This window comes from Rhamphochromis longiceps, linkage group LG1 (genome assembly GCF_057381845.1).
Source record: "Rhamphochromis longiceps isolate RC_006_pf linkage group LG1, R_longiceps_female_GT1.1, whole genome shotgun sequence".
NCBI classification, from domain to species: domain Eukaryota; kingdom Metazoa; phylum Chordata; class Actinopteri; order Cichliformes; family Cichlidae; genus Rhamphochromis; species Rhamphochromis longiceps.
In genome coordinates, this window is record NC_140557.1 from 19,127,665 (window position 1) to 19,155,281 (window position 27,617).

At 40.7% G+C, this 27,617-nt stretch overlaps 1 protein-coding gene and 1 long non-coding RNA gene across 2 annotated transcripts; both read right to left on the minus strand.

Annotated features, from left to right (window-relative positions):
• prtga (protogenin homolog a (Gallus gallus)) lies at positions 1-26,520 on the minus strand. The gene is made up of 19 exons (XM_085401459.1): positions 26,364-26,520; positions 24,663-24,965; positions 18,303-18,447; positions 17,991-18,124; positions 17,557-17,853; positions 17,307-17,466; positions 16,642-16,889; positions 15,312-15,476; positions 14,480-14,785; positions 13,606-13,794; positions 7,674-7,769; positions 7,396-7,582; positions 6,811-6,938; positions 6,519-6,689; positions 4,984-5,154; positions 4,768-4,891; positions 4,486-4,627; positions 4,129-4,242; positions 1-3,896 (listed from the first exon to the last, which is right to left on the minus strand). The coding sequence occupies exons 1-19, from the start codon at positions 26,425-26,427 to the stop codon at positions 3,516-3,518; spliced, it is 3,525 nt and encodes a 1,174-aa protein (XP_085257585.1). The 5' UTR covers positions 26,428-26,520; the 3' UTR covers positions 1-3,515.
• LOC146678610 (uncharacterized) lies at positions 7,787-13,598 on the minus strand. Its single transcript, XR_014910389.1, has 2 exons — positions 11,616-13,598; positions 7,787-11,494 (listed from the first exon to the last, which is right to left on the minus strand). It is a non-coding gene; the product is annotated as an uncharacterized LOC146678610 (long non-coding RNA).
• Positions 26,521-27,617: the final 1,097 nt, after the last annotated feature.

Below are 27,617 nucleotides of genomic sequence, written 5' to 3' on the forward strand. Positions count from 1 at the left end.
TATTATAGCATTTCTGTATTTTTATTTAAAGTGAGAATCAGACTTTTTATCATTAGCTGTTTGTATAGAAACTTCTATCTAAACATTTTGGAAACTTGCAAGTCATTCAGCTGGCACAGACCAAATATAACAAAACATTAAGAGAAAATATCAGGTAACATAATAATTACATAAAGATACATTCAATTTCAAACACTTGAAACCTGCTTTGTCCTGATGGATGAGCAGCTGTGGGTCCCCCTGAGTCTGACTGTAAATGACCCTCAGTGCTCCTCCACACAGGATTAAAACATTACTGCAGAAGACTGTGTGTGTTTAACCCTTTAAATTCACATGTTTTTAACATTTATAAGATGAAAAGCAGCACATCAACTTCCCCAGTCCCATGTTTGATGGCCGTACATCTTGGCCCTTACAGGCATTAAGGACCCCAATCACGTTTAATCTGTACCCATAAAAACAATATGGAAACAAACACCAGAGGTAGGACTCATGTACCTGCATGAACTACTCAAGGGTCTAATCCAGAACCTGCTCGACCAGAGCGGTGATGTGTGTGTAAACGCACAAAGTTCAGATGTTTTTGGATTCTGGATCGGGCCCTTAAAGCTCTGCTCAGGCAGTACGTCTGAAAACAAAGACTCAAACTGTTCTTTGCAAAAGCAGGAAAACAGTATTTAGCATTTAAAAAACCACAACAGCAATTGTTTTTGTGGGAAATGAAATGATTAAAAAACACGCTGTAACGTTTCCATCCTCCTGACATTATACAGTAATAAAATGAGTACAACAGCAGTGGAAATAACATTTCACACAAAGACAGGATGATTTTAAACTGATCTCTCGCCAACATGCAACGGTGACCTTTTAATAAAAAAATCTTTGGTTTGCTTTTTCTTAAGAAAGAAAGTTAAACTGATTGTGTCACCTAAATATATCAAATGATTGAATCCTCTGCAAAGTCCTCTGATTAAAAATACAGAAATGTGACGACTTGTGCACCCACTGGCATTTTAGCTCATTTATGCCATAAAATTACTTAAAAATGAAATAATTTTTTCTTGTGAGCACTTAGAATGAAATTAAACTATAGAAATATAATAATAATACACTTTAAACATATTATTCCTTCTAATTATTTTTTTACACCAATTTACAGGAGACAAACCAGTGGATGCACGTTGACACACAGCTGCACTGCCGCAACACAGACTGCTAATCCATATAAAATACTGTATTTAACTCTTATAACATTATAACCATGCAGACGTATGTTTGCTTCAGAATTTGAGGAACTCTGCTGCAGGATAACCTGGCTCGTGTGCATAAATATTAGTCATTGTCACTCCATTTAGTGCCTGTGAATCCTGCAGGCACAACTTTCACCATTTATTTTCCTTTAAAATCTTCATCGTGGGTCAAGGCCACTAATGTGCAAGGCTTTGTTTGATGATCAACTGATCTCCGGTTTCATCTTTGGTCTTTGGTTTCAGTTGTTCCAGCCAGAGATCAGTTGAGAAACTAAAATAAAGGTGATAGCGTCACAGTCACCGCTGCACATTGGCCTCTAATACAAACTACTTTCCAGACAAGTGCTAACCTTTATCTACTCTAAAGCAAAGCAAAAATACTTGGAACAAAAGTAACTACAAGTACATCATCCTCTAACAAAAATAGACTTTTTATAAGTAAATGTTGTCCATTCGATTCTTCACTTCAGTCTCTGATTGAACACTTCCATTACAACCACTCTTCATGTGTTGCATCCTCATGTGGGGTGTCTCCCTCAGAGAGATTAGGCTTTGGTTTTGGAGTCTGAGGAAACGCTGTCCACATTAAGGCTGATCATAAAGCTTTTCCATACGGACATGCCGCTGCAAGCACTTCTGGTGTGAATTCTTACACAGATACAATGAAGAAGAAGTCAACATACAGACATTAAAGAACCCGCAGATGTGTCCGTCTGTGGTAAGGGCAGCACAAACATCTGAGCTGCTGGCACATAATGTCAGAGATACATTCATAGCGTTTTCTTTGAGGCAATTACACGCGAAAACAGCTTAGTACTGAGAAGTTACCCTGTCAGTTCATCATATAACACTACACGACTTTTCGCACGTACTAAATTTTGTTCCCTGAGTTTAGGAAAACAATAAGACAATAAAATTAAATCTTAAACGAGGTAGTATAAAAACAGGAGTAGCAAGGGCGACTGCACACCGACATAAAGATGAAAAAAGAAAGATAAAACAGACATTCATTACATCAGTAACTGATAAAAAAAACTGAACAAAGACCTATTAATACTGGCTCAGTGCCTCAGCAACATCTGAGGTGATAAATAATAAACTGTGAGTGTGTGTTACATCCTTCAGTCCACACCACAGGTGGAGCGAGAGGAGTGAGCTGCAGCGCCCTTACCATCCTGTACATCAGAACAAAGCAAGGAGAGAAGACGAGGAAGTATAAAGTGTAATGTGACGGAAGCAGCCCATCACACAACGCAAGGTTTAAGTAGTTATTAAATATACAGTGGGAGGTTTACCCATGAGGCAAACCGAGGTAGATAATCCGCAAAAAGGACCTCCCTTTCGCTCCAGTGATAAACTCTTAAATAGCATCAGAAATGTCACTTTGACACTCCTTTTTAAACATTCATGGTGGGTGAGAAAAACACGTACACACACGCACACAGATGCACACACACGCACACACACACACACACACACACACACACACGCACACACACAAACGCACACACACAGGAAATGAAAAGAGAGAGTGAGAGAGAAAGAGAAGGAAGTTAAAAGGATAAAACGAGCTTTCCTGTCAACACTTTATACTGTAGAAGGACTTTGTTAGCTTAGCGTTCACAGTGTGTAGAAACAAAGAAGAAGAAAAAAGAAAAAATCAACACAGTCATATAGGCCAGCAGTTTACCTGCACATTCAAATAACATTATCAGGTTTGTTGTTTGTGATTAATTCAATATTATGGTCTTTTCAGTACTTTCATCATTAAAAGGATTTTTAGGTTGGCTATGTCAGAGTAAACTGACATAACCACTCCACATTAGTTCTTTAAGGCGCATGTGTGTAACGTAAAGCACTGTGCTAAAAGCCACATATTTCAGTGACATTTAAACACACTTTGGTTACTGAAGAATGTGATTAAGTATTTTAAATTATTTAATTTATTTTTTTTTACTTTTAGTCTAGTCTGTTTTGTTTCTTTTCCTGTTTAACATGCTAATATCACTTTTGTTTTACGGGGTATGTGTGTGCCTATTTCTTAGCTCTGTGATGCAATTAAAGCAAAAAGGCAAACTCATAACAGCCCAAATAAGAGGCAGCGTGGTTCCAGACATTCTTCGCTGCACTCACTGACGTGCAGTGTAAATAAACAATAAAGTCAACTCTGGTGAGTGCGCACACTTTTATATTATGTGAATGTTTGTGCAAGTAAACCACCGCCTTCACACTCACACACACACGCACACATACAGAGGCACGCCTTCACACTCTGCTTTGGGCTTCGTGTCGACAACTGCCAGCATTCATTGACTCCTTCGCCTTCTGTTTGCTCTGATTTTCCTCTGACAGTTCGTTCAACTCTTCAGCGCAGCTGCTACAGTCAAACTCGGTCCCGTCCTCTGCCGTGGGAGACGCAAGGTGGCTGCTGGGCCCTGAGGACAGGTTGGTCAGCTCCGTCTCGTCGTGAGAGTAGCGGCCTGAGTCACCGGTGGCGTGGCTGCCCTCGCTGTTTGAAGATCCCTCTGTGTCGCCGGGATGTCCGAGCAGGGTCTGCAGGTTGGTGGGCTGGTTTGAAGAAAGCTCCTCTTCATAGGTCAGCACTGTGGTGCCGTGCTGGTATGAGGCCGCGTCAAGTCTTGTGTTCTGCAGCGCAGAGAGAAAGTTTCTCCTATTAGTCTGACTGTTCACGGCTCAGTTTCACATCTGCAGAGATCTTAACATCTTGAGCAAATCAACAGAAAAAAATATTCAGCCCTCATGAGAAGTGATTCAAACTAGATTTAAACCCAACAGACACAACATACCATGCTGTCGTCTTCAGGTTTGATTATTTGGTAATCACTTATTGAGAAGGACTCATTATTCTTAATCTCACCTGTGTGGGTTTACTCTCACTTTTCACATCACTGCTGAAGGAGAACCATTTCCTTTTCCTCTCAGCGGTGTGCTGAATGGGGCCGAGAGAATTGATGATGAGATCTGTTCCACCCTGCAAGAAAAGCAGCAATAAAAGAAAAGAGGCTTTATTACAGTTCAACTGTTGTTTAAGCAGCTCACATTGGCACTTAATTATAAACCTGCACTGTCATTGTGGCACTGATTATTTGAATTTGTTTTGTTTTTTTACAATGTCACATTTCTCAAAATGTAAATATAACTTAACACATTTAATTAAAATATTTAAAGTATATTTTTTTCTGGATTTTAGTGTCACGAGTATGACATGCTGTACCTTTGCATCAAGAAAATGGCTTAGATTCATCATTGGCATGCTCACATCAGCATGCTCAGCTTCTCCTTGAGAGGATGGAGGTCTTGCAGCTGCAGCAGATGTGCTCATTCCCTCTCTGCATGTTTTCACAGCAGAAAGTTTCCTGAAAGGACACAAAGTGACGTGTTCATAGAGGAAACCTCGATGTCTTGAGACAACTGTTGTTGTGATTTGGCTCTATATAGATAAAAGTGAATTGAATTGATGTGGGACATGGTCACTACACTCAGAGACACCAGGTACCTGTTTTTGCCTCTGCAGATGATGATGAAGGCACAGATGATGATGCAGATGAGAGCGATGCAGACTCCAACGCTGATACCGGTCATCGACTTCTGATCCAGGTGGTAGAAGTTATCAGAAAACGCTATGGGCCGAGGAAACATTGTCAGGTTATCATGTAACCTCTTAAAAAAAGAAACTCTTTACACTGTAAGACATCATGTTGGTTTCACTGACTTGTGGAGCCACGAGAAACCCGGATATCATGACCAAGGGGGAGACCTTCTCGTACTGTCAGCTCCACCGCATGAGAAAACGGACCGTCGCCCATGTCGTTGGATGCTGAAACCTTCACGAAGTAAATCTGGCCAGGCTTCAGGTTCTCCAGCAGCGCCATGGTGATGGTCCCTGTTGTGAGATGAAATTCTGTCTGAATACACCGGTGTGTATAAAGCATAAAAGAAGCAAAGACCACAAGGTTCTCCGTTTAATAGCACACTGTTTGTCCATGTTCAGGTAGTTTATGACTCTTCTGTGGCACTGTAATCCATGATGAATAAAAATAAGTTCATGAAGTAGAACAATTAATTAAAAAAATGTTTACTAGAGCCAGATTGATACAGGGTGCTTAATACCAATACCAATATTATCAGACACTAGACCGATATGTAACAATTTAAAAATCTAATATACCAGCTGATCTATTATTTTCTTTCAGACACACTAAATCTCTGTCATCTGCGGTTACTCACAAGTCCTTACTAAGATAATATAGCAATTCTGTTTAAAAATCCTGTTTTATTGTTAATTGTCCCAACTCAGCTTGGGAAGAGCGTTCCAAACAAAACATGTTCCAACAGGGAAGTTGCAGAGCACCCTCTGGTGGACACACTATGCAATGCCAACACCCATAAAAAGGTTAAAGGGTGTTTCTCCCGCCTCTTCTTTAATTTTTTGCTTAATATATATTATAAATATGGATATTGGTATAACGACAAATAGCTGGTAACCAATATACTGGTCAAGCTGAGAACTATCCTGTGACATTTACAATCATGGATTTTTTTTTAACTATGTTTTCACAGTAACCCTTATAATAATAATAATAATAATAATAATAATAATAATAATAATAATAATAATAATAATAATAATAATTCATCTTATTATAGGCACCTTTAAAGACCCTCAAGGTCAGCTTACAATAGGACAAAAAATAAAATAAAATAAATAAAAACATAAGGCAAGGAACAAAACAAAACAAAAAACAAGCATGAAAGTGTAAAATCAGGTATAAAAGCTAAACAAGGTAAAAACAGACTAAGACGGAATCATGATGAAGGGTATACAAGATTTAAAAAAAAAAAAATAAACACACATAACTGAAATCAATTCTGACAATGCCTGTGATATCGGTTTATTGTGTGTACTTACTAAGAGTCAAATTGTGAGCAATAATCTATCATAGTATAAGATGTATAACAATTATTTACCATCCATTATTGCAGTAAAAAGATATAGGCTGTTCATTTACAGAAGAGATTTAAAAGCATCTTTATGTGCAAATGGTCAACAAGACTGTAAATCAAAGTCTTTGTTGTAGTCTCATTAAACCACTTGGCAGTAAGACAAAGCAGTGAACTCTAGAGAATTCTGGGACTACAATGAAGACAGAGGCAGAGTCACTGATTCCCAGATGACCGTTTCCTTGACAGTCATGCATATATACACACACCTGTACATAAATGCTCTTGTTCTGAGTCTCTCCTTACCTTCCCTTTCCATCACCTGCCACTCCCCAGCTATCCAGTCATTTCTGGAGGCATACAGGATTGTGTAGCGTGTCACAGGTACATTGAGTTCATCTGGAAGCTTCCATGAAACAAGTGCGGTGTCTTCTTCAATTAGAGTCACTTTGATGTTGGAAGGAGGTTGCGTGGGAGCTGGGAGGTGAGAATGAAAAGACAAAGTGAACTCAGAACAGCTTTAACATGGGGATGTTCGTCTTTGTGCATGAAGAAATGAAGAAATTAATCGGTGAATAAGATGTTTCTGCATTTTCACCTTTAGGGAAGGTGTTCTGATAGACCACAGGGCTCCAGGGGCTGGACAGCTGGTCAAGATGGAGGCGAACAGCAAATTCGTACTTGGTATTGGGCTCCAGATCTCGCACGAGGAGTCTCTGTTCACTCCTGCAGAATACATGCACACTTTAAGAATTGTGCTCTCCTTTACAGATTCAATACTTACTGGCAAGACATTCCAGCCAACTTCAGACAGCTATGTTTAAAGAGGGTCAAAGAAATGGCCAGAAGAGGGCGATATGGAGCTGTGATGGCAGTGTAAAGAAAGAAGTACTTGTAAACTTTCCCAAACAATTGTGAAGACAGCATTTATGTTGTTAAAGTGTTGTAAACACACAGTATAAGAAATGCATTCAGCTGATTTTAGGTTGTGATAATCAGCTGCTGCTAAAAAATCTAAATTACTGTTTAAAAAAATACTGTTAAAATAAAAACTATACTATGAAAGGAAACCAGGCAGTCGTACAGTAAATGCAGCAAATGCAGTTGAAATTACACGCTAACAAATATGAAAATCAATCTACATGTAGTCATGTTCACTTTGGTCTGAAGGGTAATTTCTTACGTCTGCAGGTAGAGCACCAGGGAGGCATTCTGCAGACCAACTGGATTGCAGCGGACGGTATAGTTGACTGCGTGGCTGGAGGTGAATGCTGGTCGACTCCAGTGCAGAAAGACGGTGGTCGAACTGTTGGTTTTAGCATACACGTTGTGTGGAGGAGGTGGAGGGGGTACCAGGCGATCTCGAACAGCTGAGAGGTACATCTAGATTAGTACTGTTATTTTTTCCCCACTTTTTCTGCACCATGTGGTCTGACTTTTCTATTATAATGTGGGACTTACAGACACATCCAGGGGTGCTGATAGTCTGGTCTGCTTGGTACCCATCTCCCACAACATTATAAGCCAGGATCTTAACGTGGTACTTCTTCCTTGGATCTACATTAAGAGATGAAAAAAAAAAAAGAGCACTAAAGATTTAGATTGACAGTTCCTTACACAAGTCAGTATAGGCCACAACAGTGCCAGATGTGTTTCCTAAAGCTAATGGGAAGTGGGGGTGTTGTGTGAAAGAGAGCTGGCCGGTGTGGGTGTGAGGTCAGTGATGTGCTCTGGTTTGATGGCGTGGTGAGAACGAGGGGTAGGGCAGGGCGACAGATGCTCTGTGCTGCGAGTCCTTTGGTCAGTTTCGACACCACCCAAGGCAGCAGAACAGATAAGCCCCCCCCCCATCCATCACCCTGTCACCCCCAGCCTTTTGACCACATATAAAGAAAGCTCTTTCTCTGGCCCCGTCAGGCCTGCTGGTCATTGGTCAGTGGCCACACCTACTCGGGTCCTGAATCTAGGGGTTAAATCTGGAGTGAAAACCCCTTGGGGAGGACACTGCTGATGGTCAGCAGCAGTAGCAGACCTTAGTGACCCTGGAGACCCTCTGCTGAACAATAGCCAACTGACCACATGTCCCTTTTACCCCTAAATGGTCATAATTTCCAGTGCTTAAAAACAGTAAACAAAATGTGACCCAGAGTCTCTAAATAATGTTTCAAAGATGCAGGATCACAGTTTGGTGAGAAACACCAGGTGGATGTGCAAAATAACAAAATCCAAACCAATCAATCCTTACTACTACAACTACTACTATCAGAGTCCTGTGTGTCCCGCAGACAACACAAACAGATGTATTTGATGTTCAGACATTTAGAAGCTCGAGAGAATAGGGAGACCACAGGAGATGAATTTATCTCCATGGAAGTTTGCAAAGTTTAGCGTGGGTGGAGCTACACACATTGCACCCCCACAGAGCCCTGAGGAGTTTCACTGGAGCCACACCAGGGCCAACAGGTCAGGCCAAGATAAAACTGAAAGAATCTGGGGTCATGGGTGTGGAATATGAGCTGAACCTCTTTTTTTGCCCAGGAAGCCTAAAACCTTAGTTATTCCTAAAGACAATTAAAAGCAATGAGGAAAAATAAAAGAACACAATATTCAGCAATGTAAACTATCTCATGAGTTGCTGCAGAGTAGACAAATGTTTACAGAGAAGAAGGACTGTCCCTCTCTTTGTTACTTCCAGAACTAAGTGAAAGCAGAATTCCTCGACTTCTACAGCTCTACAATGTCCTCCTTGTTATCTGGAGTTTCTGAGCCGCTTGTTAAGCCTTACCTCTAAAGAGGAGTAGGCATGTAGCATGCACCTCTACCCAAACCCACAATACAATGGGCCTGCCGTAATTATGTGAGAGAGGAGCTATGAGTGGGGGGGAAGCTGTGACATCTGGGCCATGACCTTTGACATGGAATCTGGGCAAGCTAAATCCTGCAAAAAAAGGGGGGAGGGTTACCTCTCTCCCCTTGAAGGGGGAGGGTCAAGCGGAGGAAGTGAGTGAAAAAGCAGGGAACCACCAAGAGTCAAACTGGCTTAAAGTAGCATCATATCAAAGTGTCCTGATAAAACCATGAAGATGACTCTTGAAGCTCTCAACAACACAGTCAGGTGAACAAAATCAAAGCAACAAATGACAACAACGAGGATTTTGCCTCAGCAAAAGATAAGAAAATAGTCTGAACTGAGTGTTCCTGATGATTATTCTGTTTAATTTACAGCACATGTAATAAAAAAAACTTATATGGCATGTTTCAAAATCCATCAAACAAGCTACTCAAAAAAAGCAAAAATAAACTGTAGTAAAAAAAAAAAACAGAGAAATGAGGAGACTTAATAAATAAAAGTCACTTTTAATTAAACAAGCACAATCATTACAAATGTTGTAGGGGATGATGCAACTCAGACGAAGTGACTCACTCACTTTCCTCGAGCTGCGAGTGCATCACAGTTAAACTGAAAATGTTTAAGAAGTTTCTCCATCTTCTTACATGAAACAATTCACTCACAACTGTATAACTGGGGTTTCTTTGCTTAATTAAAAGACTGAGTGTAAATATTACTGCTGGAAGGTATTTTTCATATGCAGAACTAGATTTACAAATTTTAAATGTGATTACAATACTACACATTGTATTCCGCTTTCAAAGCCATTCCTCAGGAGAAGATGCTTTCCTGTCCTTTCCACTGGGATACAGGCTTTTACTCCCATAAATTATTCTGTTTGGGGATATTCAAGCCATTTGTGACCCCCCCCCCCCCCTTTTTTTTTTAAAAAAGCTAAAATGCAGTTCCTGTTGGCCCTTGCAGTGTTGTTCTGTTGCGAAAGGCCCCCAGGCCCGAAGAGAGGCAATAAATGTCAATTCCTGCAAGAGCCCTCACACCGGCATCTATTAACCACCACCACCCCTACTATTCCTGTCTTTAGCCTCCAACACAAATCAGCAGACACACATGCAGGTTAAACATGACATAGCCTTTTTAAAATGAAGACTGTATTTCACACAGAACATGCTTTGCCTCATGTTTAATAAAAGGAGTGGACAAGATGCAACATGGCCTGCAGCTGTGAGATAAATCTGCAGTCCTGCCTGGTGCCAACAGGTATGAGAGGTCTTTAAGCTTCAGCTATGACAACTTGTGCTGTTCATGGGCCAAGCAACGAATACACATGCGAGGAAAGGTCACATCACCGTGCCATTTATACCAAACTGGAGCCTCTAAAACCACATTCCTGCTTTTTATGGTGTGCTTTCAATCATCTGGCTTGTCATGAGTGAGTTCAGAGCATGTTCTCTGCAGCTGAATCAGCAGTTTGTGGTTTTTCCTACAGATGACAGTTCAGAAATCAATACTATTGACTGCTGTATACAAAATCAAGTAGATTATGAAAAAATTAATTCACAGCACAAGCTGATTTGATTTGCAATGATAAACAGCTTCAAAGCTGCTTCTAGCACATCTTTAAAGCCGAGTTTAAAAGAAAAGCAAACACAAACCTATATATAGTTTTAGGGCAGCTTTCTTATTAAGTAACCACATGGGGCCAGGCAACTTAAGCTATAAAATGTAATTTGAAATGTAAAACTGCCAGAACACAGGCACTGAAACACTGAATTATAAACCCATAAATATTTCCAAAGCATATGACGCTCTGTGACTAACACTGCATCAGTCTACGAGCTCATTTCAATCAGCTTTACTAGCTGCCATTATCTAATGAGAACAATTTGCAGTAAATAACAGTGTAACAGACACAGTTAATGTATTCATTCATAATTCAATAATCCAATAATTCATCTAAGACCACTTAAATGTAAATCCAAAACAGGGGCGGAAAACCCATAAGGGAATATGGAGAAAATTCACTACAACTAGACTGATGTAACCGATTACTGCCTATCATCTAAGCTGGATAATAATAATAATAATAATAATAATAATAATAATAATAATAATAATAATAATAATGGATTGCATTTATATAGCACTTTTCGAGACCCTCAAAGCACTGTACAATTCCACTATTCGTTCACTCTCACATTCACACACTGGTGGGGGCAAGCTACAGCTGTAGCCACAGCTGCCCTGGGGCAGACTGACAGAAGCAAGGCTGCCATATCGCGCTGAGAGCATTGCTCATTGCCTGATCATCTTAAAAGTGAGGCAATGTTGCTTCTAAAAGAAGGAAACACACATTCTCCCCTTATAGAAATAAAAATAACAAATAAATAAGACAGAAAGAAAGAGTTGTTGAATTCACTGGACTCTTCCACAGCTTTAGTTGGTCTGGAGTGGCCAGAAGCTTACTGTGACAAATGCCAATGCAGTCAAAAATATTTATAACTCATGCTAATGCTACTTTTTGACTCATTTTAACATCCAAATTTCCTTTCAACCTTTTTCCAATGCAAACTTCATTTTAACAAGAATTCAAATGTTGTAACAAGATTGTGTAAAACATAATTATCAAAATAATTTCAAAGGAAAAGAAAGCAGATATAATTAGAGGAAATGTCAGACTGCTCACAGCACAGAAATGCCTTCTGTGCTGCAGGATGCGTTGCCACACAGGACGTCAGACACTTCAGTTCACACCTTTCTCCCCATGCACAGCGCTGCAGCTAATTTATGAGGAAGAAATCTCAAACCTGTGACATAGTGAGCTCACAAGACATGCTCATTGTTTAGCTAACAGCTCTCAGTTGGTCAGAGGATGGTTTTCCTTGAAATTCTGGCTAATACACCATCTTTGTGGCCCTCAAAGCCAAACAGAATAGGAGTCTTTGATCCTAATTCTCCTCCAGCAACACTGCTCAAAGGAGTCATAAAAGGCATGATAAATCAGCCTCCACAAAACAGTCTTACCCTCTTTAAAACACGGCCATGGAAAGCTGTTTTAACAACGAGGAACAAAAAGATGATTCTTTTAATTCAGCAGAAGCTGTATTTTACAGAGTGACCACAGCTCGCTCGTCCTCCCAGAACAACCCAGAACATCCAATATTCAGGGCAAAAAACAAGAAAACAAAAACCAAAACAGCTTAGAAATATTTCATACAACCATTCTTGCTGAAACGTTTAATAAATACTGAAACCCCCCACACACACACACACACAAACTTTAGCTGAATATAGAGGAATCTTTTTACTTTTTCCAGCACCTCAAGCTATAGCTATCATTAAAATAATATTCAAGGTATAACTTCATATCTAGGCAAGTAATTTTAGTGTCTGTGACTTTATCTGCACTAGATTCAACTATGAGTTAATCCTAGCAGGAGAAATGGGTTTAGTTGTCATATTTTTCATAGGATGTGGCAGAATGAGCCTAAACAGTTGTAGTGTTTACTGAAGTAAATTCTAACTTACTGAACACCTGTATCATTTAGACTTCACACCTACAGTAATATAGAATGACTCCTTGTCTTTCTCCCTTTCTGATCTCACTTGAGCACAGAGGCTTCTGATTTACAACTCAGCTGCTGACCACCTGGCTGACCTCCTCTGGCCACATATGGTCAGTTGTCCTTGGAGCTAGCCTGAGCTCCCTTTCCGCTCTCAAACAAAAAAAGATAAAATGAATCTGACCTAAAGGGCAGAGAGGCTGTGATGTGTCCCGAACACTATTCAGCAGCAGCAGAAAAGCCGCACACTGATGTCCCGCAGAAGTCAAGAGGTCGTGGAAACTGGATGTGATGCTGATATATTTCCCACTTAAAGAACCTCTGCTCCAAATGTGACATGACTTAAGCTAATTAATCGCTCACGTTCCCTAAAAAGATGCATCCAGATTTTAATAAAAAATCTTAAAGACTGCTTTCTCTACTGTATGTATATCCATAAATGACAGAGATACACACATGATAAACAAGCAACAAGGCAGGTAAGCAACAGGATGTACACCTTGTCCATTACTTTAGTTGTTAGAATACTGGCATTCAAATTATGCTAAGTTTGATCATTTCATCTGAATATCTGGGACACTGAAATCAAACAAATGTCTTAGCTGGGAACTCACATGCAGCAGCTACCAAAACACAGACGGTCTCTGATTACACACACACACTTTCCCTGCAAAGAACCCCATCAGTTCAACACATCTTTTCATAGCAAATATCCATTTCCAGCCATATTAAATCATTAAACTATGACACCTTTAATTATGACGTAGGCAATATTAATAAAAAAAAAAACAAGTACTGTTAAACCAATAACACGTTGTTAAAAATCAACATTTTCAAAGATTGCCTGAAAATCTTAACAGATCTTAAAACTTGCAAAGTAAACACGAAACTTCCATCATGTGTTGGTGTTCATGTGAAAATACTGTAAAATGACCCAAACAGCCAAATTGGTGGCAGAAGGTAACCTAAGGTGAAAACTCACCGAGCCCTCCGATGGTGTGTTTATTATCCGAGGCGTGAAACTGAACTGGGGTGCTCTCAGGCTGGCTCTCCTCATGGTAGAATAGCTTGTAGCCCCGCACATTCGCTGAGTTTCTGGGTGCCAGCTGCCAATGTACCAAAATAGTGGTGCAATTTAAAGACTCCAGATGCAGCTCAGGAGCCAGGGGAACTGCAGAAGAATAAGCCCATACGAACCACATTTATTTATTTATTATAAGTACGTCACAGTCTTCTTATAAAGTCGTACAAAAGAGGAACTTGATCCTAAAACAACTACAATCCATTATTTGAGCTGTTTTTGAGTGACAGAGGAAGCTTCTGTCCTGACCAGGTAAATGTTTTTGAAAAGTTAAATAATGCCCCCATCCCCCCACACTTTTAAATACTCAATAGAAACCACACGTAGAGATAAGGAAGCTTGTTTCACACGTTTAGGAATGACGGGAATGAAGTTTGCCAATAGAAGTTGCCTTTCAGAGTTTACACTGGACACTAAGGGTAAAAGAGATGGACAGGAAAAAAAACAAATCCTCCCCTCCCCCTTCCCAAAGCTTCAGATCTAGCTCTAAACAGCCATATATTCTGTCCAGCTCTGAAGCCCGAGGTCTCCCTTTATGACCCATGACCAAAGCCCTTCCAATGTTACTGACAGCACAGGGTAAAGGTCAGAGAGAAACAAATGCAATGTCTTAACAAGATTATTAAAGCGTGCTCTTCTCAATCTCTTGCCCAATTCACATTTTTGACTCAACTTCCTCTGCTTGGATAAGAATCTATTTAAAGTACAATTCTGACTTCATATTTTTGATTAAATGCTTCTATTTTAGAGGTTATGAGGACAATTCTTCAAGTACCTTGAGCACCGGATGCCTTCGGGGTACGGTGCGATGTCCAGGCGGACTGCTCACCCCACCCTACGCTGGTGGCGGCAACAATTCGAAGAAGGTAGATGGTGTCGGGTTGCAGGTTTTCCAGGAGATGCTGGGTCTTTTCTCCAGGAAGTTCTATCTGTGAGACCGCGCTGTCAGAACTGGTACGATAGGATAAGCGGTAGCTGCAGACTCGGCCACGACTCAGCTTGTCTGGAAGAGGCTGCCAAGACACCTGGATGTCTGTGGGGCTGCGACTGGTGAGGCTGAGCTCAGGGGCGCGGAGGGGTACTGTGGACCAAAGTTTAAATGATGAGCTCAGAGCATGTACAAGTAAACCTGTAAGCCAAAAGCTTCACGGTGCTCTACGCACTCAGTTTCAGAATGTCTTTGTTTTTTGTCTTTTAACTCTTTCTTGTGTATTACGTCAAAGAGAGACTCTGAACACCCAGCACCACTCATCCATCTACTCAAACCTTCTGTTTCCCAGTGCTAGCCAATCTGAAAGCCTAAAGAAATGCCCAAACAGGGAGGAAGTTGCTTGTTGTGCACCACCTTGTAGCTAACACTGGACATTCAAACCTCCCACTGCACCCCGTCATATGTGCCAAAAAACGCTATCAGCAATCTCTAGTAAAACCACCTATGCAACTAAAAAAACATATGAAACAGCCTCATATCCTGTTTTTAATTATATCACACAGGAAAGACCATGGCTAACCCATCTGCAGAAAATTCAATGACCTTAAACAGGGCTTATTTCTTGTTTTGTATTGACTGCATTAATGATTTTTTTGTTTGTTATTGTAGACCTCACCGTCCTCAAGTGTGTGCTGAAACACGTTGTCCGACATGCGACTGGCTCCCATTGGCATGTAGGCGACTACATAGAAGGTGTAGTTGTGCGCTGGCTCCAGATCATCAATAATATAGCGAGTTGTATCGTTTCCAATGACAATTTGATATTCCTCATTGTTTAACCCTGGACAAATGACAGGATTAAAAAAAAAAATGTTGAGATAACAATAAAAAGCAGAACATTCAAACTTTAGCCCCCAGCCCCCAAAAATCAGCAACAATATGATACAGTTTTGTTACTGTAGGTTTTCATAATTTATTCAACATTTTATGTATGTCCAGTCACTTTGTCTTATTTTACCACTGCTCAGCTTGCTTTGTGCATTCCCATGTTTTTTTCATTGTAATAAGAACATTATGCAGCTGCAGTTTTCATTTCCTGCCCCTTGGAACAACCAGCCAAGTCAGAAACAAAGACGGATTGGTACCTGGTCTAATTTCTCACTTAAGGTACTTCAGGCAAACAAAAATGTATTCTGTGTAGTCTGAATGCCTCAGTACGGCTCCCTGGAAGTCTTAACAAAGCTTGACTTCCTGTCCAATTTAAACTATCTTCCCCTCATAGAATACACACTTTTGGCCACTCCATCACACTGGCTAAAAAGTTCCCTTTTTCAGTAGATCTTCAGTTAAGTCCCAAGCCTCTATCAACAACCTCAGGTAAAGAGCACACTGCCTGATAACCAGCTTCTTTAAGTGGCACCAAGAGGACAAAAAAAATCTGTGAAAAGTGCAACAAATTCCTGACAGATGTCAGTTATTTGTTCAGCGACATCCTGTTTTTTTTTCTCAGACATCCTTATTCCCACCAAAAATCCAGCAGGTGTTCTTTTTTCAATAGTTGAATTCTGTACATCTCTCCTCCTCAATGGAAGTCAGTGGCATTATAATGAAGTGCAGTCCTTGAATGCACAGCCTGCACATTTTCCTGAAATGCTACATTGTTTAAATGTGACTCTTGTTGTCAACAGAAAGAAAGTTCCCAGGAAAACTGAAAGGCTTTAAGGCTTTTCTGCTGCCACACTACAACCGTTGTGCTTCTTGTGAATAGTGCATCCTGTGTTTTATCCAGCAAAGGAAGGAACCCTGCATCTTTAAGCTTAACATGTCTTGTTGGTTCAGAAAACGCAGCTGTTCCAATTAACTCCGGAGTACAACAACACAACACTAACGTCACAGTGTCTGACAGAAAGTAGGATTTCTGAAACTGCCACGAAAATCCTGTCTTAATGTACTGTTCCTGTTACCAAAAAACCCAACAACAAAACATGTGTGTGGATTCTGCTTACCTTCAGCCTTCATGTAGTGTACAGAGTAAGCAATAACTTTATCCGAGTTATACAGAGGCCTCTCCCAAGCCAGAAGGATGGCAGAGCTTGACACAGTGTCAGCTCGGATGTTCCTGGGTGCGCTTGGCCGGTCCTCTGACATCACCACAATGAGCCTCGCCATAGTGAGGACTGATCCCTGCTCATTCTCTGCCTGGCACTGATAGATGGCGTCATCCTCAGGGATGATCTGGTTGATGACTAGTTTGCTGGAGACACCCAGAGATAAAGAGTATGGACCCAGATGATTTCAGGTGAAAATTTTGAGGAAACCAACAAAATTTCCATTGGCACATTTATAAATATACAGGGTGGGGCATTTATATGGATACACCGTAATAAAATGGGAATGGTTGGTGATATTAAAGTCCTGTTTGTGGCACATTAGTATATGTGAGGGGGCAAACTCCTCAAGATGGGTGGTGACCATGGTGGCCATCTTGGATACAACTTTTGTTTTTTCAATAGGAAGACGGCCATGTGACACATCAAACTTATTGGTAATGTCACAAGAAAAACATTGTGTGATATTTGAAAGTTCTGGTCAACTAGAACTTTCAAATATCATCTCATGATAATTTGGGGTCACAGTAATGACTCTTTAAATGAACTGGAGAGAAACATGCCTGTTGTACATCTTGATCCGACCATTAGAGTGAACTTTTTCTCCGTTCTTAAGCCAAGTGATGCGAGGCGTTGGATTTCCTTCAGCATGGCACACAAAGCGAGCGGTGCCAGCTCTGGGGCGCGTAAGGCTCTCAGGCCACTCCACCAAGGAAGGCGGTGCTTTAGAAAAAGAACAGCAATATGTTCAATTCTACGTGATCATCACAAATAGAAATCATGAACAGCCTGAGTAGTATATTCTGTTTTTACCTAGCACAGTGACATTAGCTGAGGCCATGGTATAGTTCCTTGTGCCAGGTGTGGTGGCTCTGCACAAATAGACGCCTCCGTGCTGGGGCTTGATGTCTGTGATAATGAGGTTGCCGTTCCCCAGCACTTTGGTGTTGTAAACATCAATAGGTTTGCTGTCTGCTCTGCTCCAGGAGATGATGGGTCGGGGATTGCCTGTGGCCATGCATTCCAGGATGGCAGTTTGGTGCAGTGACACCGAGATGTTCTGTGGTGAAGCGATGATACGAGGTCTCTGGGGAAGCTGCGGTCTGGGACCTGTGGAGAGAGAGCAGAAGACAGCTTTAGTGCACATGGTGAGCTGTAAGGCTTTCAACTGCTTCAGAGTCAGACTTTTTAACTCAACTGTGTGCTTAAATATTACAAGTTTGCAAAAAGTGAGCTGGCTAACACACCTGGGGTCACAGTGAGGGTGGCCTCTGTGCTTCGGCGTCGACTAGCAATATTGGTGGCGACGCAGCGGTAATTTCCAGCGTCAGCCTGCTGCACGGCCTGAATCTGAAGAACACCACTGGGCAGGACTGTGATTCTGAAAGACAGAAACACACGCACCCACACAACAATGATACTTACAATATGAACCAATTTCATATGAAACATCTTAGACAACATGAAATAATGGCTAATAAAGAATCTTATCTAAAATTTGTGTAGGAATAATGTAAATGAGTAAGATGAAATTAAACTGAAAACAACAGAGTGCATACCGTTCAGTGGCGAGGGGTAATGTGACCCGATTGAACTCCCAAGTGATGATGGGAGGAGGGTGTGCAACAGTCTTACAGGAAAACCTGGCGACTGAGCCTTCAGTCGCCACAATAGATGTTGGCTGAACTGAAAATGAGGAAATACCTGCAACAAAACCAACCAGGAGACAGATTAGAGACTTGTTATGTATGCAGAAGTACAGAGAATTAATGTATATCATTAAAATAATAAACAAAAGTGTTACAAGCATATCCAAGTTTGTGATTATCATGACATCATCCATCCATCTCAGTCAGATATCAGAAAACAGACGTTCCTGCTCCTGAAGCTGTAAACATGCAGCATGCTGCTGGAAGGTGGTGACTGGAGTGGAACAGCTACATCCTGCGTGGATTGGGTTTCTCTGAAACTGAGCTAGTGTCAGCCACCAGCCAAGCAGCAAGCAAATAAGACCCAACCAGATTTACAATAAGGACCTTTTAGATGTTTGTGTAAATCTATTGAAGTTTTGAATAGCTGTTCCTCTTGAGTCACAAAAATCCTGAAAGACACCCAGATCCTCATGCCCCCCTCTACTTAAAAAGCAGGAGGTCAGTCGCTTGTTAAAAGAAATCAATTGCACTCTTGTCTGTGATAGACAGAACAGTGAGCCCCACAGCTTGCTAACATTTACTATAATAAATAAATCAAATTATCAATGGCATACATGGACAAATCAGTACACTAAAGGATTTTTGCAGCGGACCAACAAATTAAATTTTCAATTTCAGTAGGTCCATTTTCAAAAGCTGTTGCCTGTTTTTAAGTCAAAACCATCACTCATTCAGCAATGGATAAACAAATACACTGTGGTGCTCTTTAACCTCTGAGCACACACCCAGAGCCGCTTCTGCTGCAGTGAGCCATCAGCACTCAGCAAAAGAAACACAAAAGAACAGGAAGCAGGATATCAAGTTAAAACCACGTCTGTCACATGTTTACTGCAAAAAAAACCATCCAAAGAGACGTTTGGAGATGCTGCATGGAGAAATACCAAATAAACTACAAATAAGGAAGAAAACAAAGAGAAACCACAGAGGAAACAAGCATAAACCAAACAGTGAAATGAATGATATCCGAATTACTCATTGCCAGCTATAATCCTTTACACTCTGATATTTAACATCCTTATCGGGATACTTTTCTTTTAGCTCAGTGCTATGATAACCTCTGCTTTCGAGAGAAGTCTCCAGGAAATCCCTTAACTGCAATAAACACACAGTGGTGCGTATAGGGGAGGGGGTGATGGATGGCTGTGTGTAAGCAGTGCTGCCAGCTGCTGTGGTGTTAAACAACAGCAGAGCTCAGACTGCGTTCAGTGAATTATGACTTTTACACATTTAACAGAAACTGTCAGCTTCAAATCAAACTGACATTTGGAGAGGAAAGAAAGGATCTGTAGTTTGATTACAGAGATAAAATTAACTTCTAATTACTAAATTGCAGTTTTATTAGGACTATTTGGGGTTTTGTGTCATGCAAGGGACTTCATGAATGAAAACATTAAAAAGGCATGGCTGCTGGCTTCATCCATTTCTGATGAACCGTTGGACAAAAGTCAAACTGTTGTCAGGATCAGATGTCGTCACCATGGACACGTTTAATCTAATTAGCCTTAAGCTGTTGCCTCCTTAGCTCCACTGTGATGTTTGATGTGAGGACAGAAGCAGAGAGAGGCATTGAAACCGCCTCTCCCAGGCCCTCTCCTGCCCCTCCTGTTTTAACACAACCTCTTACAAAAATGCCATTACCCTGCTGAAGTGATATGACTGCAGGGCATGAGAGATGAGCTGCTCTGATCCTTTGCCTCTCCACTCTGCCTTTCCATTCACTCAAGTGATGCTCGATTGACAAACAGCGGGACAATCATTGATTATTGATTAACCACTAAGACAAGAAGGAAGAAAATCTTTAACTGCTGAGGGTTTGTTGTGCACTGTTCCAAGCTGAAAAACAGGAGGCGGACTCTTTGAGGGATGATGTTTGCCAAGAGGCATCTAAGACGTAGATAAAATCATCAAGGCAAACAGCCGAGCTCTTTCTAATTCAGTCAAATATACACATTTTCTGATTCGGCTATTTATTCTGTGTATTTCACAGTGAGTTATGTGGTGTAATTTCCTTTCCTACACCAAAATATACCAACATAACAATCTCTGGTGTAACATTTTGGCCTTTACCCTAAATCAAACAGAGTAAATACCTCAGCCTTATTCCCTAAAGGCTTGACAAAGCAGTTCCGACCATCTGCCCTTCCCAGCAATCTCACCTCTCACCTCTGACCTCCACAAATCCTGCATAGCACCCAACTATGGCAGAGTCCTGTGTGACCACCCCAAACTAGTCCTGTTGCTCAAACTGCCAGGAAAACTACCTAGAAAACACATTGCCCCAGCTGTGAGGCTTTCAAATACTGTTTTACAATAATAATAATAATTCTTTTGTTCCATCAGTGACATCTTCCAGTTGTTTCTGTTACAACAAAATAAAACCGTACAGATGGTCCAGCTGCTTTTTTACAATATACAACAGCCAGAATTGACAGATAACATGAATTGAAAGGTCATTGTCTTTTCTCTGTCTTATTTAATTGGATAAGCAGTTATAAAAGCTGTGGTTTTAATTCCCACCACACAAAAGGTCATTATGGCAGTTTACTGTTGCTTGTTTATTGTTTTTACTTGAAAAAGATTATTTCCATTATGTCAATTTGAATAATACTGCACCTCTAGCTTTCTAGAGATTTGACGAAAAGCACGTTACACAGTTTAAATCAACAACATGCACTTTCCATGACTTTTCTAAGTAGAGTTAGGTTACCTTAAATCTACTCTTCTTATGAGCCTGATTCTTGTTAACTGGAGTGAACCACGTGCTGAGACTAAAATAAACCAATTCCAGCAGCACTATTGAAAAGCATCGTCATTTAATTATGAAGAGTGATGAGTCCTTTACTATGATCACTGGCCCTACTGAACATTGATACAGGCTCTGAAAGAAAAAAAAAGGGCTGATAAGAAGAAGAAGAATGCAAGGCTGAAAAAACCCACAAAATCAATCACTAGCTGCATGGCAGATGTGGCGCTGCTCCATGCAGGCTGTCGGACAGTCAAGTGACCACTGGCCTGGCTAAACAAAGAGCTATTCCCATGAGCAGTGTGACCTCTCAAAGCTCCGAATGGGCAGTGGGGGAGCAGTGTTGGAAAGAGCATTCATCCCCCTTCTCCAATTCCTTATCTCTGCTGCAAAGTTTTCCAATCACTCAACAGCAACCCTGCACTCACAAACAGTGGCTTCATTGTCTTGAAACTCCCTAGCAGAGAACAGAGTTAATAAAGTCACTCTGTAAATACCCGTGTTCTGGTTTTGGCAACAGTTTTATCCTTTGTTGTGGTATGAAATAAAACATATGAGAGATAGATGCTCATGATCACTATGAAGGAAACTAATCAAGCCAGATGCGCACCCAGCATTATTGCAGGACAGATTTTAGGCCTACTCTGCATCCCACTGCACCTCCATCTATTGAACAGTTAAAAGAAACCTTTGACCTTAGGGCCCGGTGTTCAGGGGAACCATGGTAACCTTTTGTAACCAGCAGAGGAGAAAAGCAAGAATCTTGGGTTTGAGTTGTCTCACTTAAGGGCATTTCCTTCACTCAGATTGCAGTTCACACTGTGCAAGGTTTGCATTTGTCTTCAAAATGTGCCAAGCTGGTGCAAGTCAGATGCATTCCTTAGCAACTTAAAATAATGTCACAGTCCTGACCTTGCAGGCTGTGGACACACCAGCGAGGTAAAATAAACTTTGCAACAGCTCCTTAGAATACCTCCTTTAAGGCATGAGCATAAAAAAGTGAAGACTACCCAGAGTAAGAATTCATGCCAAACTCTCTTAAACAGTGACAACTTCACTTGGGAAAATTTGTTTTCTTATAAACATGAAAAAAGTTCAACAAACCACTAACCCAGGATACTGTTATCATAATCTCTGTTATCTGACTTAACAGAGTTCTATGCATTTTCTGGCTATTTTTGCCCATTTCATCAACAAAAATTATTATTATTATTATTTCTTGTTGGACAGCAGGTAGGGATGGGAATCAAGATCAGTTCGTCTGCCAGAGGAAGAAAACAGTGACCATGAGGCATTCACTTCCTAACACACTGGCCATAATTTTATTGTCTTAGTCTAGTCCTCAGATCTACCAAGTATCAACCTTACGAGCTGCAAGAACTGAGCCACAAATTTCAAAACACTGTAGTTTCTCTAATGGCCACTCAAGGCTTACTACAACATACATAAATCCCTACAGACATCCATGTTAAAATTTCCAAATTTACAGCATGTTTGCAGCTGCATTTCATCCACCTGGATGGTAGAGGATGGTTAGGGGCGTGGCCACTTTGATTGAGAAGCCTCCATAAACAGGTACCTGTAGCCTATCAATGTCTCCTAGGCCTCACAACTACTACCACTGGAGTCAATGAACTGTACATTTTCACTGTGTTTATTCCTACTGGAAATTTTTAAGTGAATAAACTGTTTCATTTCACTTCATCAGCTTTCACCAGGATGAGGATATCCTTTCACTAGCAGACAGTGCCCACATTACATCAGTATGGGAGCTACAAATACACCAGAGCTGTAAATGTTTATTAAAAATAAAATTGGAAATTTTCCTATTTTTATACAGTATTCACTTGTAGTGGTATATTTTTCTGGGGAGACAACTCAAGAGTCAGTCCCTGTACTGAAATCCCCATCAATCTGAGGTCTGTTGACAAAAGTCACACGATGAGGCTCAGGTGTCACATTCCTTTTCATCAAGGCCAAATCCCTTCTCACCTTTGTGCTTCAGGATCCTGTGTTTAAAGTTACCTTCCATCACCACCATATTTCTCAAACAACAATGAACATCCATCCAGAGATGGAGCAACGTTTGAAAAAGCTACCAAGGAGCAGACCGTCTGCAAAAGCAGCATAAATCAGCTGAGGAACACTTGAAAAGACTCCAAAATTCAGACATCAATGAGCAGACCCCCATGCAACAGGCATGTCATATGATAATTAATCAAAATGCAGATCTACTAATATTTAACTTTTACGACTAGTGCAATTAGCCTTGCTGTGGTGACCACTTCCAGCAGCTCTGTCCACTTTTGCCCACGAAGAATGCCTTCTTCTTTTGTGAGCCGGGAGTGGACAAAAAGAGAGTGAAAAGCTTTATACTCTTTCACCGGGGCAGTGAGGCAGAAGACAATTGGGTTAAGCCTACGATGCCTACTGACCTGCTAAGGCCTGCAATAAAGTTTGGTCATTTAGACACTCAGGGTAAAGCCGCAGTATTGGGAGAGCAGCAATTCACATTTGTGTGTGTGTGTGAGAACCACTTACAACAACCCCCACTACTACCTCTGTGTCCTTCAACTGAGCATTTCTCAGCTATGTGAAAACTTTATGAGCTACCAGATAGACCTTCCAGCAGGTCTAAGTGCTGTTTTAAAACAAACTAGTAAAGCTTACAGGCAGCCTTTATCACCTCTTAACTTAAAGCTATAAAGCAAACTAAACCACTCAATCAATTAATCAAGCCACACTTTTTAAACACCAGAAAATGTCTGAGTTATGACTGGGAGCTCTATCAGAAAGCACTGCCTGTGGTACCGCTCCAGAATAATTAATGTAAACACAATAACTGTTATGTAACACATGCTAATTGCAGTTTTTTGGCACAACCTGCTCTTAAAATCCCCTTCCCTACAGCACTGCAAAAAAAATTAAATCATTTTTTGTATGTATTTTTGGGTTACTAATTGATCAAAAGCAATAGAAAACGCACACATTTTACAAAGTGGCACAACAAGACAGCAAATTTCAGGGCCTGTGAGTGGAAGAAGATATAAGGTGCCAAAAGACCAACTCTGTCTGAAGCCTCCCCTGCCTCCCCCTGAAAATACGAGGCCAACTCGCACAACGCAGGAGGAGAAAGCATTCAAAAAGAACAATTCCTCGAGCCATCAGGGTGCAATAACATGAAAGCCAGGGCCAGTGAATAGGGGTCATCTGCTCTTTCGCATTGGAGAGCCAGTATCCCACACTGCTCCTAACCTTTCAAATCTCCTGGTCCTTCATTAACACACCAATGGGCATTTTCCTCAATTCCCAGCAGCATCCCTTTTAAGCTCTAACTTTGAAGACTTTGTCCATCTTCTTGCTGCCACCAAAGCTGCCCAGACCAGACCAGACTGAGCATCAAATAAATATGCGTATAACAGCAAATCATGCTAGATTACACAACTCATATCCCTGATACTCACTTGCGATTGTAAGGTGGGCTTTCTGGCTCAGGATTGCTCCATACTTGTTCTGAGCAAGGCACTGATAAAACCCCTCATCTGATTTGTCTCCTCTTCTGCTCTCCACCTCTGAAATAAAAAGGGAGCCGTTGGAGAGCAGGTACACCCGCTCATTCTCCGCGATTTGTACTCCGCTCTTGAGCCATTTGACGTCGATGGGCGCCTCTCCATGCGCCTGACAGTCCAAAATAGCTGCTTCTTTCCGCATGACGGTGACATCGAGGGGCTCCTTGATGAAAAACAACTCACTAAAGCACAACACACCTGCAGGTAGAGAGACCAGGAAGAGAGTTGTTATGATTTAAGGAATTTAACAGCATTTGGACACCAGTTAAAGAGTTTAAGACCAGCCTGATGTAAAAAAAAAAAATTAAAGACGTTTAATAATTTCTAGCTGGGTCTCATCAGTGTCTGTGGAGCCAGTTTACAGCACCTACTAAGGGAAAAATCACATATAAAAGGCTTGTAGGCCTGCCAGCAGGAAGTCTACTGTCCAGTATAGTCATAACACTCAAGCTTGAGGTCTTCCTGCACCACCTACTTAAGGTTATAAAGCTGAAGATGAAACAGATTGTCCTATTAGACCAAGCCTGTAGTTTAAAGCATTAACAGGACAACGTGCAACTATATTTACATCTTACAAGCTTATAAAATGTATAAGAATCTTTTCTCATATTACTCATGAACCAACTCTGTTATATGTATTTATTTTGCTTTGGTAGCTGGATCTGATCTTTGATTTCAGCTCAACACCTGACTCACAGTTTCTACTAATACTCTGTGGTACCTTTAAAGTATATTCAGATGTTCTAACGCAGGGATGTTAAACTCATTTTACATTGGGGGAACTTCCTCTTTATCTGTTTTTCCACATGACAAAGAAATAATGCTTTGGGCTTAAACTGTAAGAGATAAACATGTAAATTTACAGAAAAAAAACTTTGTTGGGTCACTGTGAAGAGCTGTAACTATACTGTAATTATAAAATGGATATTTCTTGTTTATTGACAGAATGTCATCTTTTTGTTTTTTAACAGTCAACCTAGTGCAAAAATGGTGGCTTTTTATAGTAGTTACTTAAAAAATGAAACTTTCTGTCATTTAATTGTTAATCTGTTACTTATTTTGTTTTGCGCAGTATCAACGACCATGGAGGAGGTCTGTGTTAGTAATAAAAGGTGTAGCCACATATGAAAATACAATTAAAAGTCGAAAAATGATGGCTTCCTTCACATTTTCGAAGTTATCTAATAGGCCAACCTGGAGTCTTTAGCTGTACGATTCTGGCGCCCGGGCCCCATGTTTGACACCCCTGATAATACAGTTTTTATATCTACCTGTAAATAGATTACAATTAACCAGGTGAACATTTGAAGTTAAGACTGACTGTTGAATGAACCAAAATAGGAAATATTGCCTTTAATACTCATGTTTTATGGCTTTTAAAATAAAACTTTTTACCAAATATGTTTAAAAACTGCCTCCGTGTCTTCGGTTTATTTTAGGCAGCTAGCTAAAAGTTAAAACCGTTAAACTGAATCTGCGAGCTTCCGTTAAAGTCCGCAGACTAACACACACGTCCTCACGGGACAGTCAGTGATGTCCATACAGGACGCCGCGCACTCACAGGTTAAAATGAGTAAAAGTGGTCCTGCTTCTTACCTGTGATTGGAAGAAAAACGACAAACAGCAGACGCTGGTATAAACTCCTTTTAAATCGCGCCATTTACGTGAATTGTCCGCGCATGCTAGCTGCTCTCTGTCCTTGCTGCTTCCTCCACATGAGCTGCTCTGCTACTGACGAAGAGGACTCCCTACTCAGAGGTGCAGGAGGACAGCTTCCCTCGTCCGGCCGAGGGTGGACGGTAACACCAATTAATCACATCCATAGTACAGCGTGTGGTGCGGCGCCACCTAGCGGCAAGGCACGGACACTACACCTGGGAAAACATTACTATAGAAATTTAACTGTGTAATTTTAAAACTGTGTATATACTGTATATTCTGTGTATTTATACTCTCACTCTTATTGCCTGTTTATGCCCTGTCCTTATCTTCAACGTCATGCTGCTCTGTTGTACCTTAATTGCCCCTTTTGGATAAATAAAGTCTTTCTGATTCTGATTCTGATTTGTGATTTTTGCAGTGAGTTCACAGCAAAAAGCAAATGAAAAAACAAAAAAGAAAAATTCAATTAAAGAAGAACAAATTTTCAGTTTTATTATTGCAGGACAGTCTGTGCAATGTGCTACCAGAACATTTTCAGTAAATTTACATAGTTATTTCTTATAATTTAGGGCTTAAGCGGTATCTGTTTGACTGTGTAGAAAAAACAAGCTCTACTGTTAAAATTGTACTTTATATATTGAAATATCTCAGAGATTAAATGTGTGATTAAACTCAATTAGAAAGTTTCAGAAAGTTCAGAAAGTTGCACTGGTCCTGTTCACATAAGATCAAAGTGAGCTTAATGTGGTTCACAATGTAAAATTAATATGATATCCCTGAGTTATAGTGTTTGCCATCTTTAACAAGCTGTTGCACCTGAGTGATCAAAAGGAATCATGGTCAAAACATGAGCGCTGCCAGCTAAAAACAATGGAAGGGATCCAACACAGAGTGTGGCAAAAGATGTGGTTCCCAGTCGGCTGTGTCTCAGGCAAGCCCAAATTAAGTTGGACTTTTGTAATAGGAAAACATACAGGCAGATCATGAAAGTTGCCATGAAAATGGACAGAAAAGAATATAAAAAAGGTTTTAAAAATAACACAAAAACACTAACATAGGGTTCAGAGTCACCTGACTCTGTATTTCTAATATTAAAAGTAGAGAGGCTGTCTGTCTCCCAAATCCAAACTGGGAGCTGGTTTCACAGGAGAGGGACTGAACGCTGAAGCCACTGTCTCCCGTTCTACT